We start from the raw sequence: 19791 nt of genomic DNA on the forward strand, positions 1-19791 counted from the left end.
GCCGGCCGAACAACTGCCGGAGATGCGTCAGGTGGTCGTCTGCGGACGCGCTGGCCACGAGAATGTCGTCCAAATAAACAAACAGGAAAGGCATGTCCCGCAGCACAGAGTCCATGAGGCGCTGAAACGTCTGCGCTGCCCCCTTGAGGCCGAAAGGCATCCTTAGGAATTCGAAAAGGCCAAAGGGTGTGATGACTGCTGTCTTGGGGACATCCTGCGGGTGGACAGGCACCTGGTGGTAACCGCGCACCAGGTCCATCTTTGAAAAAATGGTGGGCGGAGAAATCTTGAATGTGCGGCACTGGGTACCGATCGGGGGTGTTCAGGCGACGGAAATCACCACAGGGACGCCAACCGCCATCCGCTTTGGTCACCATGTGCAGAGGAGAGGCCCACGGGCTGTTGGAGCGGCGCACAATGCCGAGGTGCTCAATGGTGGTGAACTCCTCCCTGGCGATCGCGAGCTTGCCAGAGTCGAGGCGCCGGGCCCGTGCATAGACCGGGGGGCCAGCCGTGGTGATGTAGTGCTCTACGCCATGCTTAGCCACCGCCGATGAAAACGTGGGCGTGGTGATGTCAGGGAACTCAGCCAGCAGGCGTTGATACAGGTCCCCGGTGGCAAGCGTGTTTGACAGACAAAGCGCCCCCACCCCTCCCAGCGTGCAGGGGTACTGTTGGAGAGGAAAGGAGACTGCTAGGCTCTGGGTCTACTTGTGAGCAGTATACAACCCTGTGTGTCGGTCAGGACACAAATAATGAGGAGACTGGTGCTTCTTTCCAAAGTGTATTGAAGATTAAGTCTAAAAATAACAAACACATATTACATTAACAACTTTCAATAACTGGTAAAGCACTAAAAATACAGAGGATGGGCAATTAAAGGCAATAATTACTATTGGTCTGATCACACAAAAGACTTTGGCATTAATATATATATATATTAATATATTAATGAATCTAGATGCATCAATAAACAATCTGATTTACCAAAACAACATCATAAAAGGCAAATACTATGCATTAATCCGTCTGAAGGGTCATTATTTAACCTATTGTAGACATATACCACACAAACTGTAACATTTAACTGCAGTAGAAATCACGTTACATGTTGTTTATCTGTCACACAATCTCACGTGGATCGCTACATGTCCGTGCATGTACAGGGAAGTACACAAATCTCACTAATACACTTAAAACACGGTAGAAACATTGAGAAATCAAAATAAACTTACTTTATGGTCATTTATTTCTAACACTTTGGACACCAAAACGCCAACGAACATCCAACTAACAGGCAGGAAGAAACTTATAGGTGCACAGCTGCCGTTCTCTCAGTAATAATACAATGACGCAGCAGGCAGCAAACGATAACAATAATGCCACCTACTGGAAGCATCATGAATTGCACTCTACAGTACCTATCAAAATAGAAGTCCCACAGTAAAAGCCCTTTTCTCCAGGAGCCTTTTATACAGGTACGAAGCAAAAGAGAGGGCGTCGATCAAGCGGCAGTTTGTAACATCCACCAACAGTCTGTAAGCGCAGAGGAAATCCGCCCCCAGGAGAGATGAAGACACGGCAGCTATTACGAAGTCCCAGCCGAAACGCCGCCCGGCGAAACACACTTCCACATACCTTGTGCCATAAGTACGAATGGGTGTGCCGTTGGCCGCGTCCATCGCAGGCTTTGCTGGTAGGATGCTGCGCTGAGCCCCCGAATCGACCAGCAGCCGCCGGCCGGACAAGGTGTCAGTGATGTATAACAGCTTGCAGTCACGGCCAGCGCCCATAGCTGCTAATGAGCGCCGGCCCTGGCTTTTCCCTGGGCTCTAAAACTGCAAGGCTGGCGACACTGCTTGGATTTGGCCCCAAACCTGGAGTGGTAGTAACACCACCCGTCTTCACGCTGACGGCGGGCCGTCACAGCAGCTGCGGTGTCCGGGTCGTCCACAAGGGGTTGAGGCGGGGCAGACGTGTGCTGGGGGGGCAACAGCGCATGGACAAACTGCTGCCGGTTGGCGAGGAAAATCCTGTCTGCCTCCACCGCCAGCGCTCTGTAGTCTCTGGAGGAAGGGAGGGAGGAACTGGCCAGTGCGGTGCGCACGGGTGCTGGAAGCTGCCGCAGAAAAATGTGGGCGAAAAGGAATGATGGATCCGCCGCGCCCAGTACAGCCAGCATCCTCTCCATTAACTCGGACGGCTTGCTATCGCCAAGGCCATTCAGGGACAGCAGGCGATCTGCTTTGTCCAGCTCCGACAGTTCAAAGAGTCTCAACAGGAATGTTTTGAGTGCGTTGTACTTGCCGTCAGCTGGAGGAGCCTCTAACAGTGCCATAGCTCTGGCTGTCGTCGAGGCATCTAATGGCGCTACCACATGGAAATACTTCGTAACATCCTGTGTTATTCCTCTCAGCTGGAACTGAGCCTCAATGTGTTGAAACCACGGCCGTGGATTGTGCTGCCAAAAGTCCGGTAATTTGATGGTGGCCGCATAGATTGCGCCGACATTAGCCGCGCCGCTAACAGCGACCGGCACTGCAGCCGCAGCATTCTCACCACCGTCGTTGTGTGACATAATTCAGCCGTATCCAACTCGCGTCGGGGTCACCAAATGTGGAGTGCAATAAGTGAGGAGACAAGAGACAGAGATGCGTCGAGTCAGCTTTATTCTCCACTTATTATTCAACTCAGAACTCAACAGCGAGTGAGATCAAAACATTACAACAAAACGTTTCAACCGGAACCACATATCCTCTCCTTCTCCCTTAAAGGTACAGTCCCTTAGTGAATGTCTCTAACAGTCCTCTTTGTGGGTGACCACAAAATGAAAGTAAAGCAGGCAGCCCGTCTTGGACATCTGCTGCACACATATAACCAAAACATAAACAAGAACACAACGTAACAGTCCAGGCCTGGTACGCTCTCTTCCTTGACTGTCGTCGCTCCTCCTTTTATGTCCAGCCGGAGCTCATTATCAATCACACCACCGGCTTCGTGCCATTCTCTCACAGCCCTCGGACTTGTACTGTTTGCCACATATCCCCATCGTCCCTCGGAGGCTGGGGGGTACTCCCGAGACTGCTCTCTACTTCCCCTCCCTCCGGGGGGGACCAATCACAACGGCCACAGCACCTGGGGGTAAGGACAGACAAGTCGAGAGAAAAAGAGTCGGAAGCATGAGGAGCAACAGAGGGGAGAGGAAAAGAAAAAAAGATTCTTGGTCCAGTTCCCAGACACACTGCTGCTTGGTCCTCAACCAACCAAGTGGCTCTCATTCGTGGTGCCATGCGATGGTACTGGATGCTCATGGAAGTCTCAACATTCCTCCGCCTGCTGCCGGCTAGCGATGGCTAGGGCTGGGCGATATATATCGCATGACATTGTTAGGCGCATCTCGTCAGTAAAGCCGGTTCCTTGATTAGTAGTAAATCGCCATCACCTGCTTTCAGATAGAGCGGCATTTACTACACAGAGCCGTAGTTCACTGACAAGCTGAGACATATCGCATTAATTATCGCAGTTGATACGTCCGTGATAATTAATGCGATATGGCTCAGCTTGTCAGTGAACTACGGCTCTGTGAAGTAAATGCCGCTCTATCTGAAAGCAGGTGATGGCGATTTAATACTAATCAAGGAACCGGCTTTACTGACGAGATGCGCCTAACAATGTCATGCGATATATCGCCCAGCCCTAGCGATGGCTCCTCCAGTTGAGAGCAGCTGGCAGCGAGTCCCCCGTTCCCTGCTACTCACCAAACATGGTGGATGGCAGCAGGCTCCGGCGAACGGCGGCGACTCCTCCACTCCCTCTCGGACGGCAGCCACCCCACCTTGACCCAGAAGCATGGCAGCGAGCTCTCCGTCCCACCTGTTCTTCACTCACTCCAGCATCACCGCCTCAGGCAGCCACTCGTGGTCTCTGCTTCTCTGTGCTGCCTGACCTCCTCAGCACCGCAATCCCCCTCAGCAGCGAGGGCTCTCGGACAGCATGTCCCTCCTTCCTCCCGGGTTCCGGCACCAATGTAACACAGTTTGTTGCTATGGGAAGAAGGAGGCGAGAACCGGTGAACGTTTAACACTGTATTATAAATAAACACAAAATGAAAGTAAAACGGGCAACCCCTCACGGACGGCTGTGCACACACATAACCAAAGCATAAACAAAAACACAATGTAAAAGTCCAGGCCTGGTCCACTCTCGTCCTTCACTGTCGTTGCTCCTCCTTTTATGCACCCGAATCTCCTCCATTCTCTCACGGCCCTCGGACTCGTACTGCTTGCCACATCCATACTCCAGCAGTCAATTTAAAACCACTCACCACTGTAGTTATGCTTACTGCCTCTAATGTCTCCATTACAGTATATGCCCCTACCAAGACCTCCTACAAAGTCGGTAACAGAGAAACCCCTGTGCAAAAACCAACATCACAGAGTTTCTCCATCTCCTGATTCTAGAGCATTCCACCGCTGATGTGATATTAGGGCGCCCATGGTTAGTGCAACATGATCCAGTCATCTCATGGAGGACCGGTGCAGTCCTGAAGTGGGACGATTACTGTTTTCCCAACTGTATCCCTCAAGTTCCTCATCCTGTTTCTCACCAAACCCAGAAACTTCCAGTTAACTCCACCTCCATCGAGAGTCCCATTGAGAAGCAGTCTGTTGACATTCATACCTGCTACGCCCCCTTCAGTGACGTATTCTGCCCAAAGAAAGCCTCACAGTTGCCTCCACATCGGCCATTGGACTGCGTCATCAATCTGATTCCATGTGAGCAGATTTATCCCCTGTCACTTCCCGAACAGAAGGCCATGGAGGAGTACATTTGAAGAGGCATTACAACAAGGCTACAACCGCCATTCAACTTCCCCTGCTGCTTCGAGTTGTTTCTTCGTGGCCAAGAAGGACAAAGGCTTGTGGCATTATATTGATTATCATGCTCTCAACAAAATGATAGTTACATTTCACTATCCACTTCCCTTCATCCCAGTGGCATTAGAACATCTTCGCAGAGCCACTGTGTTTACCAAGTCGGACCTCCATAGTGCTTACAACCTCATCCAGATATGTGAGGGGGACGTGTGGAAGACAGCTTTTGTGACACCTACAGGCCACTGTGAATATCTTGTGATGCCGTATGGTTTGGTCAACGCCACCTCCGTATTCCAGAATTTTATGCACAAGGTGCTCCTGGAGTTCCTCCATCATTTTGTGCTTGTCTACATTGATGATACCCTTGTCTACTCCCAGAGTATGGACGAACATCACCAGCATGTTGCGGAGGTCCTGAAAAGCCTGAGAGAATACCATTGTTTCCTAAAAGCAGAAAAGTGCTCGTTCCACCAATCCTCAGTGCAGTTCCTTGGATATAACATCAGCAGCTATGGTTAACAAATGGATGAGTGAAAGGTGGAAGCTGTTAAGAACTGGCCCAAACCTTCCACCATCAAAGAGCTCCAACGCTTCCCAGGATTTGTGAATTTCTACAGACGATTCATCCTGGATTACAGTACCATAACTACTCCCTTAACCAACGTGCTGAAAAACAAGTCCAAGTCTCTCTCCTGGTCACCATCTGCCACCAAAACATTCAAACGACTCAAAAGGGCCTTTACCAAAGCACCTCTCCTAATCCATCCTGACCCCAACACACCTTTCGTTGTGTAGGTAGATGCATCCACCACCGGGGTAGGAGAGGTGATGTCTCAGCAGCTGGGGATTCCAGCCAGACTCCATCCAATGCGCCTTCTCCAAGAAGAAATGAAAACATCTGCAACAGAGAGCACCTTGCCGTCAAGTTAGCCCTGGAAGTGTGGAGGCATTGGTTGGAGGGTGCACAACATCCCTTCACTGTGTTGACAGAGCACATATTTAAGAGAAGCTAAAAGACTAAATACTTGCCAAGCTCGTTGGGCTGACGCTGATGATGACAAACTTACCACCTTCTGATTGCAACACATGTATTCTGATTGTCATTGATCGATTTTCATGTCAACGATTCAGTCATGTTGCTTGCTTCTTCTCAAGGGACTCCCAACGGCAATTGAAACTGCGGAACTCCTCTTCAGTCATGTCTTCAGATACTTTAGAATTACAGAGGACATTGTGTCAGATTCTAGGTGTCTGAGGCTGCATTCCGTAACAATTACGTAACTGGCACTATTTTGCATCTTAGTTCTCTACTAGTGAAATCACTTCAGAGTACTTCATATTGTGGCAGTGTTCATCTTGGCAGATTGTTTTGCACAGTGTAATTAACTTTTTTGTCTTAGCGTGATCTGTCAGATAAAATAATACATTTTTTAATTTATATTTAAAGGGTTAGTTCACCCAAAATTTTAATTCTGTCATCATTTACTGTATTTTTTTTATTGTCACATGATCAACTGCTAAATTCAAATATGCTTTTGCTCTTTGGCTGGCAATGAGCCAGAAACAGACACGATCAGCGCTTTTCAAATGCTAGTTCACAACTATTCAGTGTTTTCAACCACATAATGTTTATTTTTAGGTTTCAGACATTTAAATAGACATATACATTAAAGGGGCTATATTCGTTTTTCTGAAATTTAAACTCGCGACTGACACCTGTGGCCAAAAAACAGAACTGCTCTCATTTTCTGCTCGCTCTCGCAGCAGTGGTGACGTCACATCCGCAGACAGCGGGGAAAAGACGACTCGCCAGAAAATAGGAAAAATAGGATACAGGCTTATAGGTGCACCCACTGTGAGCGGACAAGGTGTCAGTATGCTCATCAGGAGATGTTTGAGTCATAAATGGTAAAATAAAAAGGCTATTGTTACGTTTATTTTGGGGGAAAAGTTGCATATAGCCCCTTTAAGTACTAAGCAAGTACTTACAAAATAAAAATACATGTATAGTTTGTTAAATACACACAGTAGTATGTCTATGGTTTTTGCTACTGACCAGATTCACATAAAGTTATACCTTTTGTTTTGACAAGAAATTAATGAATGAAGCTGCAATAATGATTGTGATTATAGAAAAAAATAATGCTGGTAAAAAACAGATTGGTTGAGTAGCTCAGCTGAATGGTTGTGGAAGATGTACAGTACGTGACTATGGCATGAAGCAACATGCTTCCTCGCTGAGATGAAGGAGGAGGTGAGAGGGGGGGGGGGTAGAGAGAGCGTGTGCAATGGAAACCTATTAAGGCCCCTCTTGTGATTGCAGATGCGCTTTTCCCATTGGAGGACCTGCAACCTAGCGTGCGATCAGGATATTGTGCTGCATATGAACCACTGGAAGGAAGAGGGGAGATGAGGTAAATTAGGATGAGAGGAATCTAAAGTACTCCACAATTGCAAATATTAAACGATTTAATTTGGTGGATAATCATTTACAGCTGAATGAAGCAATGAGTTACCAAGGTTTGGTAATGTTTGTACAATACTGAAACAATGTAGTCTCTACTAATAATTAATCCAGTGCAGGGTCATATGAAGAAATGCTCTACTTTTGTTTTGTCACTGGATCCAATGCAAATAACTGGCAGCTAGTGAGAATCAAAAGGGGACGAATCAAAGACTTACCAGGAGGTTGTCCAAAGCATTCACACGGACAGTATTTGAGCTTTCCGAATGCCCAGATATAATTTAAGCAGACCTATCCTACACACACACACACCAGCACACAGCCACACACATTTGTTATTCACATGCATACTAAACACACCGTGATCACAAAGAGAGAGACAGAGAGAAAGAGGAAATGTTCTCCTCATAAATATTTGGACTCGGCTTAATTGAAAGAGTGTGTCAGGCCCAAAAGCAGGGCTGATTTTAAACATTCTTTTGCTGGAATCTATTCTCTTCCTAAATGTCTCTCAGGTGTCTTCCAGAGCTTTGGGAAAATAATTAAAACAAAGTCTTCAGCATGGGACGGTTCTGAAATACTGTTTGATCTTCATGAAGAGTTAGAGGAATCTAGCAAAATACTCACAATTCTTATTCTTAAAAAACATGATTGAGGTGTAAATGACTGAATGTAAGACTCCAGCTGAATTGTAGTGTGTCTCTAGTTCTGTTCAGTGAATTGCAATATGTGCAATATCACATTTTATTTGTCCATCTGCTGTAATTCAAACCATACTGGTGTCCTGTCCAAGTTAGAAAAATTCTGGGCCATATTCACCTGCAAATTTGATTCATATTCCACTCCACGACAACAGGTAAACAATGGGCTGTGAAAAACGTCTGCAATAAAACATGCCGTACTAGTTCAGTAGTGAGAAATAATTATTTATTTTTCATGCATATAATTCTTATGTAATTTCCCAATAGTTAAAACATTACCCACAGTGAAATGTTTTTTTGTGAGGTAAATGCGTCATCAAAGTTAAGTGACAGTTTGTGTTTTTAGTGAACTGGAATTTATAGTTTAAATTTGCTAGGTCATAAGTAAAACAATGTTTTGCTAAACAAATCCATTAAAACTCTGGATTGGGCTTTGAAAAAGTTAAAGTGATGCAGAATTATTTTGATATTGCCTAAAACAAGGCTTTTTATCTTTCTCTCTCTCTCTCTTGCTGTTCTGGCCCATTTAAGGAAGCTCCTATTGCAGTGGTATTGCATGATTCCCTTTTGTTTGAAAAGGCTTTTTAAGATGTGTGCAAAAATTATGAAACTTTTATATGATAAAAAAAAGTGTCTTTTCCTCTGGCCATATACTTTGCTCTTTTGATTTTGGTGATAAATGAATGCAATATTTCACCCAAAAGTGAACATTCTCTGATAATTTACTTAATTTTTTCTGTGGAACACAAAATAAGATATTTTGAAATCTGTTTTTTTTTTAATTTGTTTTGTTTTCTGTTGTTGGTCCATACAATGAAAGGCAGGGGGTCCAGTGTTATTTTGGACAGCAGCTTTACACTACAGATCAATGTGATCCAAGATCCACTGATCTATTTATTCTATAGAAAAGACAGTTATTATTTCAGTTATTTTTTTTAGTGATACAATTTCAAGATTTGGTAAAAAGCCATTTAGACTTAGTCTTTGGACTTGCATATTTCCTTCATGTGGCCTGTAATGCAACACAGAGATTTTACATTTCAGTGCTCACACCAATATGATGACTGAGTGTTCAAATTTCCAGGATAGCAGTAATGGTTAACTAAGCTTTAACTAATGTTCTGAAGAGATCCTCCAGGTACAGATGAGCGAATATTCCTCAGACAAGTGTCTAAATCCTTCAGCTACCATACAAAATCAGTGCAGTTCTGGCCAGATGAGACATTACAGCGTTCTAGATCTTTGGAAGAACATAACAGAAAGTAGGACTCAAGGGACAAACCCTCTTGCCGGGCCAAGTGATGCAGTACCTGCTGGCGTTTGTAATTCCATTTCAAACAGCAACCAGAGTCCAAGCGATGCCCCTGTGAACGTTGTCTCTTTGATGCCCAGCCAGGCACCGACCTCTTCAGACAGTCAGGTGTCAGATGGAGACAAAGCCGGTGCCACACTACTGTTCTCTGGAGTTTTCTTGGGCCTGGTTGGCATGACATTCACGGCTATGGGGTGGACAAATTACAATGTCAGCCACAGCTACGAGTGGACACAGCTTCTGGGGCCCATTCTGCTGTCAGTAGGAGGTACGTTCGTGCTCATAAGCATCTGCACGTTCCAAATGCTCTGCCTGAACTGCAAGCAGAATGATGGGGAGAGAACACCTGAAACTGATCCTTTGCCACCCCTTTCAGGACCATCGTTTATCTTCAGACTCAATCAGCCCATTACCTTCCACAGGGCCACGGTGGTCCAATACATCCCACCACCGTACACCTCTGTAGTGCCGGACCAAAGTCTGGACCCTGTTAATGGTTTGCATTCCAGTCACCAGCCATTGGCAGTCACAGTGAGCACCCCGCCACAGTATTACAATGTGTATCCCATGGAAAACCCCAGTTTTATTTCCGGTGAATACGACAACGCCACAGCAGAGCAAAGGGAAAACAGGTATGATGATGAATACTGATGGTGGTGTAGCTACATTAGGTTAATTTAGATGCTAGTATAACATGATCAGGAGCGTGGAGTGTATAAACTGCATTACAATCAGCTCAAGATGATTATTTTAAATGGCGAATCACTTTTTGGTTGCAAGTATCTAAAGTGATGGGTTTTTTAAGGCATATTGCAAAAAACACTAAATATTGAAGACTAAATAAAATCCCTTAATCACTGTAACTAATAATGAACATCAGTTTTGGGATGTACATTGTAAGAAATAGTATGTGTGATTTCTTTAAATTAATCTGCATGGTACAAACTAATACAGTTTTGATAAATCTTTCGGTTGTAATAATTCGAATGTAACACACATGAATTGTTCAAGCCAAAATTTGGAATTCAGTTTAAAAGCTCAGGAGAGAACAGGGAGGGCATGCTAAATTTTAAAGTTTAGCTAATTATAAAAGAGCTGAAATCACTATAGTACATGAGCATGTAAAAATATAAAGGATTGAGATCAAAAACCTATTCTGAGTATAAAGTAGGCTATAACTTATCACCTGGTTTATAATTCGATCTAGATCATGTTTAATTAATTGACAGGTGGGATGACTTAATTATTTTGAAAGTAACATTTTATCACAAAAATGTAAAAAAGTTAAAATCTCTTTTTTCTATTGGTGTTACGATTCTTGAGTGTGTTGCGCAATAATTTTTTGTCAGAAAAAAAAAGGTATAAGCTGTCACTGGGGCTGTACCCTTTCAAAAGGTATACCTACTAATATGTACACTTTTGGTACATTTAAAGTATTAATATCCTAAAGTACTAATTTAAACAAACAAAACAGCATGGGCCTATTAGTAAAGTACTTAAGGTGTACCCTTTGAAAGAGTACCGCCCCAGTGACAGCTTTTGTAACTTGTTTCATAGTGTAGGCTATTGACCTTGATTTACACCGTTTAGACGCGAAACAGACGTAAACACACCGTGTCACAACACTCTGCTCTAAAAAATCTCATATAGGCGAAAATAACGTAGACTACGTGCCATACACCTGTAAGTTATTTTTTGCACAAAATACCAAGAAGCAAAAGTGGATTATTTGAAATTTGCTGGTTTCGTTGCAGGAATCACAGCGTCTCAGAGGAAGAGGAAGAGGGGAAAGCGAGTACAGCAGAGAGCGCCTCCGCTCCACCTGCTTACGAGGAGCTATTTGCCAATTAGTTTTTATATCATTTTGTTATCAAAAAAAACCTCTTGAGTCTGGGCAAAGTGAATATTCATAATTTTTTATATTTGAAAAATGTAAGAATGTAGTGACTGAGAGAATATTAAAGTTTCCATATTTGAAAAATGTAGCCGCTTTTTTTTTTTTTTTTACTGCATTTTCGATGTTTAAAATTTATTTTACACACGGATAATGTGTGCTGTCTTTTACTGAGCTATCTCTTGTCCTCTTGGGCTCCTGAGAACTTCATGGCACACGTGAGCGTCCGGTGAGGGCCACATGGGGGCAGAAAGAGTGAGGAAGTAAGACAAGTTCCTATTTCACCAACAATGGGGAAGGTGGTGTATTTTCGTTTGTGCGTTTGGTTTAAGAACTGAACGTTTGACAAATCATTTTAATCACATATAATCCCCGTAGTAGCCAAGTCCAACTGCTGCAAAACCGTAGAACATTGTCTCTAAAGGATAATTTAACCTTTTGCGAGAACGTGGCTCATGTCTGTAGTGAAAAGTTATTTTAGTAAACTTGCGTCTCTGTTGTAGAGCCTTAAACTGCCAGTAGCACGGGCGTGTCTGTCATTTTAGGAAATATGAAGCTATCTTATTTTCTGTTTTTATGGGTCGATAAGATATCGACTTAAAACAACAAAAAAAAGAAGAAAACTTAATCGATTTTAAATATAAAACCTTATCATATGCTACAAAAGCTACTTAAAAAATAGGCTACCCCTGCAAAATAATTATTTTCTTTTACAGTTCATTTTGTTTATTAATTATAACTTTTTGAGTCAAATTCGTTAAATCTCTTATTGCGCCCTGCATGCTTTGTATTAAACTTATAATTTTGGATATAGGTATTCTCTTAATTGTATATGCTAAAAATGTTTTTTAGAAAATGTATAACTTATCCCTAAACGGTGTAAATTAATGCCACATATTACAAACAGTGTTGTAACTACATTCGAAATAGTGGACATAAATCTAAATTAATTTCATTGTCATTTAAAATGGCAAACATAAGGGGGAAATAGAAATACATATAGGCAAAAACAGACTGTGTGCGCGCGCTTGTCACAATGTGTGTGCCTGATCTTTGTGATGAAGTGGCCTACACAAAATAGTAGCTACAACCCTCCCCACGAAATAGTTTTTTTTTTTTTTGATGAAAAGCTTAGGCTATTCTGATTATCTATAATTTGCCTTTTGTAGGCTATATAAAAATAGAAATTTTTGTTTCTTCAATTTTGTTCTGTAAATCCTTATTTCCTTAGGGCCTCCTGTAAATGTATTATTTTATTTTACTTAGGTTCGAATACAACTTTTATTTTATTTATTTAATGCCAAGATATTGGCATTTAAATTTAATAAATGACTAAAGTTAGTAAATAATTGTAAATGTTATTTTAAACTAAACATCTTAGGTCATAATATTTCATAACGTGTGTCAAATTACATCTAAACGCAACCGCATTACATTGTACAAATAAATTAGTTCCACAAAAAAAAAAAAAAAAAAATCATAAAATATTCAAACTTATTGTTTGGATACTTTTATTCAGTTTGTACAAACGGCAGAAAGCAAATAAACGGTCTTTTAACATGTGCCATCCTCTGCCTCAGAGTGAAACAGCATCTGCTCAGCGGATTTTTCCTTCGAAAAATGGGATTAAAGGGCCAATTCGGGTTCTGCTCAAGGAGGTCTTTTAAGGTTTTGAACCATGGGCAATGCCTCAAAGGACTCAAGCGTTGCGATGAAGTATATATATATTGCTACCCATGTTGGTATTGCAGGTTGCTTTAGGCTAGCAGGTTAATTGGGACGCTTTTTGTTGCCATTTAAGAACAGTCATGTCGTTTTCCCAATTAACATTTGCTACCAAAATTATGAGATTAAATTTTTTTAAAGCAAAAAAAATAGTCAGAGGAACACAATTTCCGTTTCTAGTTTGTGTTTGTATAGCTACTTTTAAGGCAACTTTTCACCCCGGATTAAACATTTTAAAATACAATGGAAACACTTTTGCTGCTTTTGTAAGCCATGTTTGTAGCCCCTTCGTGCTGTAGCCTATATCGTCTGTATGTCCAACATTTTAATAGGCCTATCGAAATATAAATTTTATGAATCGAGCGCCTAAGAATGAATGAATAAACAATAATTAATTTTCCCCTTTTTGATGGAAATGTTGACATTTATACAATCACTGTCTCCATTGTTTTCAAAGTTATAACTTATTATTAGCCTATAATTATATTCACTCTGCATTTATCTTTTTACGATTGGTTCACATAATTGGTATAGACTATACAGCCTAATCTATAAAATAGCTGACTTTAAACAGATCAAATTGTTCCCCAAAAAGCAAAAGTGCTTTATCTCCAATAGCCTACATTTTTAAATAGTGTCCCAGAATTTGTATTGTGCCTTTATGCCGAGACCGCAGTGCAATGTGAATTTCATTATTTTCACTGCGCAGTAAATCGCGGGTGGCCGACGACGCTCATTATTGGAGAGCACCGCTTTATTTATTACAGAACACGTCCAACATCTGAACTTGTCCATATTAACGAGGAGGAGAAAAGTGAACGCACAACCATAACAGCATGTCTCCACTGGCTGTCTTTCAGAACAACATATGACACAGCTTACAATATATCATGCCAAATTTACACTGCAAAGGTGTCACAGATGCGCTTCTGAAGTGACAGGGTCTTTACACAGACTTTCTAATGCTGTTCAGAGGTGGTATAAATGCATTTAAACTGCCATTTCAACTAGCTACTTTGAGGCTGAGGTGGGTCAGAGCAGGCATATTTTGGTCTGGCGTTTATGCAATTATATCTTTAAACAATACTTTGAGCAAGCAAAAAAGCAGCTTTTACACTGCTGCAAACCTTAACTCTCCATATCAATTGCACGCTTTGTATACATTTGCTAATCAAATTGCAGATCCAGACTTTACAAAGCCGATGCAATAATAGCATCTCTGAACCAAGAAGGTCTTACCTTGGCTTGATGAAGCTGTCTGATTCATCTAGTAGTAGCACTTGTTTGTTTGACAGGGCCCCGGATGCATTTGAAGTCTTATGCAAACTTGTGCTTTAATGTAACTGAAGATTTGTTTATACTGTTCATAATAATGCAAAAAATAATTTAATTAAAAATATACGTGCTCAGTTCTGCTGCCAGGTGGGTTTGAACCAATCACCTGAAACTAGCCTTATCCGGTATTGTCTGGTTATTAGTACTCCATTAGCTTCTCATCATTGTGGAAAAATGTTTCCCCATTGGTTATTTAATAGACTATTTCCCCCCAAGTAACAGATAAATCGTAAAGAATTAAATTAAATTAGGCTATTTTATGATGTTGTACCAGTGATGGGTTATTTTTTATATCTCTTAAAAGCAAAAACTGACTCGAATTCGTAAAACATTCTCATGGCAATTCGTAATTATTTACGTTTTGGCGAATTGGTGGCTAATTCGTACGATCTAATTTGTACGTTTTAGGTCTAGGAGTGGACCTTTATGCTTTATTTATTTTTTTTTAAAAACGTACATTCTGTACGAATCCTATCGTAAAAATTGCCACTAAGATAGCTTCACTAGCGACCATCTTGAACAGTGACGTCAGAAACACCAGACGGATAAACATGTAAGTCCATTTCACGCCACAGATCTCTGTTTCACACTGTATAATGTAGGCTACACTGTGAATTATTATTATTATTATTATTTTCCTGTTTATATTCCTTTTTGGTTCACTGTCATACATCATACAATACAAAAGAGTATTATTTCTTATGTTAAATAGTTTGTAAGGAATAATAATAATAAGAATAGCCCTTAAAATTGTGCACTGGTAAAATAAATATTATCAATTTATATAGGCCTACTGAATGTCACTTGGAAAAAAAATATTTCATCTGAATACACTAATTTTGAATGGAGTAAAATGGTATCTACTGCAGTTGGACGTTGCAGTTCCTGCATGTACCAGCAGGGTCAAATGGGGTTATGCCAATCTACCAGACTGGCATGTAAATTAGGTATTTGGATAAAGCTATCCCTTAGCATTCCCGTTCATCTCAAAGGCAGTTGGCTGGCAGTTTCGAACACAGCTGTTGACTTTAATCAAACAGAGCACCTTTGGATGAGCTGAATGAGAAGGCAGTTGACTATAGACATATCTATGACATTATTCAGAGACATTAGCTCTTCCCTATTTATAACAACATCAGGTTTGAACACCTTTTATGAGACATTTGTGTTACAGTGGTGCATCTTTAACCTGACATGAATCCATACTAGAGGGAGCAGAACATGTGTGAAGGCTAATCCACTGCTTATATCTGAGTCTGTGGTGTTTGCTAAATGCCAGTTTACTAGTGTTACAGTCTGTCACCATGACTGAGATGCCCGTCATGCTGGTGGTCTGTTCAACACGTGACACGCTGCTCAGTAATGCTAAATAGAAAGGGGAGAAGGGGACAAATGGATTCCATGTTTTCAGCCAAACACAGCGGAGCAAAACGAAGGGCGAGAGCTTTGTTGTTTATGAAAAACATGTGAAACCAATCAAATCCAAATTATCCTCCCGCTGTTCATGTTGCTAGCAGAGCCAGACGCCCCTCTAGAGGTACTGCCACCCAGATAGAGAGAGCATCACTCACACACTCTTTATTACTCCATACAGGTTTAAGTACATATGCTATATTCTACATACGATCGCTTGAACTAATGACGTGGACGCTTACAGTTATACACACACATGTAGTGCACGAATGAAGGGTATGCACAAGCGATCATATGCATTAACTGAAGATTAACACACACACAGTTTGTTTGGGGTGCATCTGACAGTAAAACCCCAGGATGATTAGATCAATATGGCAAACAGGAAATGATTCACAGACTCTGCAGACTCTTACAGCTCATTTACATACAGCCTCAAACACACACACTGTACGTATATATAAACACATGCACACAAACGGATCTGCTGAACACATTGTACCACTGCTCATTTACATTACTTTTCTGAAACAGGAAGTCTGTTATTGAGACAAGTGTCCCCCAACACACACGTTATTGCATTTTTTTCCACTCCATTTTCCCGATGCAACGATCAATGAGGGAAGAGTGCTACCTTTTGAGAATCTGAGCTATGATATAGCAAGTGCCAAAATGAATGTTTACTGTGTGCAGACTGTTTGATGTGTGTGAGGGCCTTAAGTAGCTCTGATGGCAAATCTATCAGCAGTCCCTAGGCCCACATTCAAGTCTTATTCACTCTGGCCGCCAGTTGCTCTCCACAGCCTGAGAAAGCCATTGACTCGTGTGTTACTGTCTTCTGGAGCCAATATGGGTCCTCCTCTCCACACAGTTTTAATACTGCTCACGTCTGGACTTTTATACTCTGGCCTCTGTTACCAAGCAGGTGTTCCACCGATTCAGATAAAGAACACGAGACAGTATAATGGCTATAGAAATATGAATTATAAAAATGGATTATTAACAGCTGGACTGTGGGAAACGTGGTTAAGAGTGGAAAAATGCAGCTGGTTAAAACTGATGAAAATGTCTTTCTTAAATCAATATCTTCTTTTCAGAAAACAATTAGTAATGAAAAGTCATTTGTGGTTGGGAATCATAAAACTTGTACGTTTAAAAGTTATGCCAAGGTTTCAAGATCCATTTCACTTATGGTCCTGGACAAAAGTCAGGATTGTCTTCAGATACGTCTTCATTGCAAAGCGGGCTTCATTTTGGTCAGAAAAAATGCCCTCTAGAGTTCAATTCATTACCCCTCAATAAATGTCATAATGTAACGCACAATGCAATGAACCTCATGAGCCATACATGATCACATATATGTTCTGAAATGGGATATTGATTGCCATTTTTAGGCTGTGGTCCAGTGGTAATACTGTATCTGATGGAGAAATCATGTCCCTGTCTTTAATAAAACAGAGAAAAACCTAATGAGGCTCAGATGAAGGCCCAGATGATCTTTGCAGATGTTTGATTGCTGTCTGGAAAAAGAAACAGCCCAGTTCAGAGAGCATCAGTGAGATGCCTCTTTTTGTCTCGTTTTCTCTCACTTTTTCTTGCTGTGCAAACTGTACACAAACAAACAAACAAACACAAGCCTTGGAGGACACTCATGTTCCTCACAGAAACTTTGTTGGTCCAGAGGATTTCACTGCAGGTTGTTTGAGGAACGTTAAAGTGCCAGTAAAGGTGTTGTACTGAATAACTTTATTAGATTTATGGGATTGCTGTTTTTAATGAATGGCATGTGTGCGACAGGGAGAGAATGAATCAGAGTTGTTCTGTCGCAGGGGGACTGTACATCTGAGATTTCTTGTATGTTAATCTGATGGAAATTCCACGACAATTTCATGAAATGTTTCCCTTTTTAAACGAAATGGCCAGAGGTGGCATCTAGGCCATGGCCTCATCCCGCCTCTTCCTAACGTAATTCTGCCTCGTGCTGAAACTGGAATAGTTTTGGTGAAGAAATATAAACAGAAGCAGCGTTGGGAGTGCGGATATTTTGAAACCGTATTCCATTGTTTACATTAGTATTTTACTTAAGGGAAAACTTCTGTCACTGTCAATTTTGCAGGGCGGTCAGCCAATGTTCCGTCAATGCCTCTCTAACATCAATGTAGCACTTCTATTTATGACTTAATTCAATTTAGATGCAGTATGTCTGCGGTGGGTCTGTCTGCGTGTGCCTACATAAGGGTTAGAGGGGATGGAAAATAAGGGGTTATTTTGGTTTCAAATGTGTATCTATTCACATATGGTCCTTGTTCTGGCCCATATACCCCAAGATCTCACCGGTGACCTTTGACATTGCTCCCTCAGACTGACATGATTTTGGCTGCCTCATTCTGGGTTCAGTTTGACCCCCTTAGACCTCAAAGTTCAGAGGTCACAGTTGCAAAGCAGCAAATTAACCCAATGCGTCAAACTTTGCGTGACACCATGTTCAAGTGAGATTTTCGGGTGAAACAATTTCGCACTCTGACTGCTTTAGCTTTTGATTTTTCAAATTGTTTCAAATCATTCACATTTTTATTCTCTCTCATTCCATTTCTCTCTTTTGTTTCCCCATACCTTTGTGTTTGGTCTGCTTTCTCAACTTTTGGATGGATATGAAGCCCTGCATGAATAACTATTTTGTTGTCCTCTCTCTTTTGTTACAATAATTCACTTTCTTTCCACATTCCTCCATCCTCTTCCCTCTTCTGCCCCGCAGTCTCTCACTCAAACCCCCCTTTTCTCCTTTTCCATCTTGTTTAAAGACGTTTCAGTTCAGCTGTCACAAATTATGTTCGCCTGCCCAGCTGTCAAAACAGGGGTGTGTTTTTCTCTTTGCACCCGATATACTACCAAAAGAGAGAGACTGGGAGATGGGGGGGTCAAAGAAAGAGAGAGATAGAGATAGAAAGGAAGGGAGGGAGGGAGGGGGCTTTAATGTTCATGTTTGGACACAAGCAATTATCTCTAATTATTGTTTTTCTTTTCAGTTTCCCTGTCCTGATGGAGGTCCCAGTCAGACCAACAAGCAGTAATCCGGCCTCGTTGAAGAGGCCCAGCGGGCCCCATGGTGCAGCTCGTCCGTGGGACTCTCGGGCTTTCATCTCAATGTGAGTCTGGAGTTGATTCAAACACAGAGCGATGGGTGAATTAACCCCAAAGCCCTGGCTTTCAATGGGCTCAGCTAAGAGATTATATGTGTTGATGGCAGGCCTTTTATATAAGAGATTATATGTGTTGATGGGAGACCTTTTATATGTTCTGGGCTTTAAAAGAAACTTCTGCTAGATACTCAGTGTGGTTGTAGTGGGCATCCCTCGACACATTATGAGGTATTCCCTTCGACACATGATGTATAGTAGATATCGGGACATGTATTGAAAGAGACCTGCCTATATTAATCCCATAATATGTAAAAAAACAAAACAAAACTAATATGTCAACTGATCAAAAACTGATTAAAATTACATTACCGTTCATAAGTTTGGGGTCAGTAAGATTTTTTTTTAATGTTTCTTATGTCTCTAAAGCTCACCAAATACAGTTAAACAGTAATATAGTGAAATATGAATACAATTGAAAATATATATATTTTAATTAAATTATTAATTATTTAAAATATTAATTATTAATATTTTGTTTATAAAATGTAATTCTTGTAATGGCAAGAATACTCTAGTTTTCAGTGTCACATGATCCTTTAGAAATCATTTTAAAGGGATAGTTCACCCAAAAAGGAAAATTCTGTCATTAATGAATCACCCTCATGTTGTTCCAAACCCATAAGAGTTTAGTTCATCTTCAGAACACAAATGAAGATCTTTTTGATGAAATCTGAGACCTTTCTGTCCTTCCATTGACAGCTACGTTACTACCACTTTGACGCTTCAACCGAACCGAACTCAACCAAACCTGCTTGATGCGCGAGAACAAACCTCATTGGTTCTTGCAGAAGCTCAAACATGCTGCGTAACACAAGAATGCATCTCATTGGTTTCTTGTACGTCAAACAAAAATGCTTGAGATTCTGTTTA

General features: G+C 41.5%; 1 protein-coding gene across 1 annotated transcript; it reads left to right on the forward strand.

The window, feature by feature from the left end:
* Positions 1–9186: 9186 nt before the first annotated feature.
* tmem174 (transmembrane protein 174) lies at positions 9187–11205 on the forward strand (the record flags this gene model as incomplete). The annotated part of the gene is made up of 2 exons (XM_079815262.1): positions 9187–9986; positions 11109–11205. The coding sequence occupies 2 exons, from the start codon at positions 9187–9189 to the stop codon at positions 11203–11205; spliced, it is 897 nt and encodes a 298-aa protein (XP_079671388.1).
* Between the last annotated feature and the right edge of the window lie 8586 nt (positions 11206–19791).

The sequence above is a fragment of the Gobio gobio genome (assembly GCF_949357685.1).
Source record: "Gobio gobio genome assembly, chromosome: 4".
Classification (NCBI taxonomy): Eukaryota; Metazoa; Chordata; class Actinopteri; order Cypriniformes; family Gobionidae; genus Gobio; species Gobio gobio.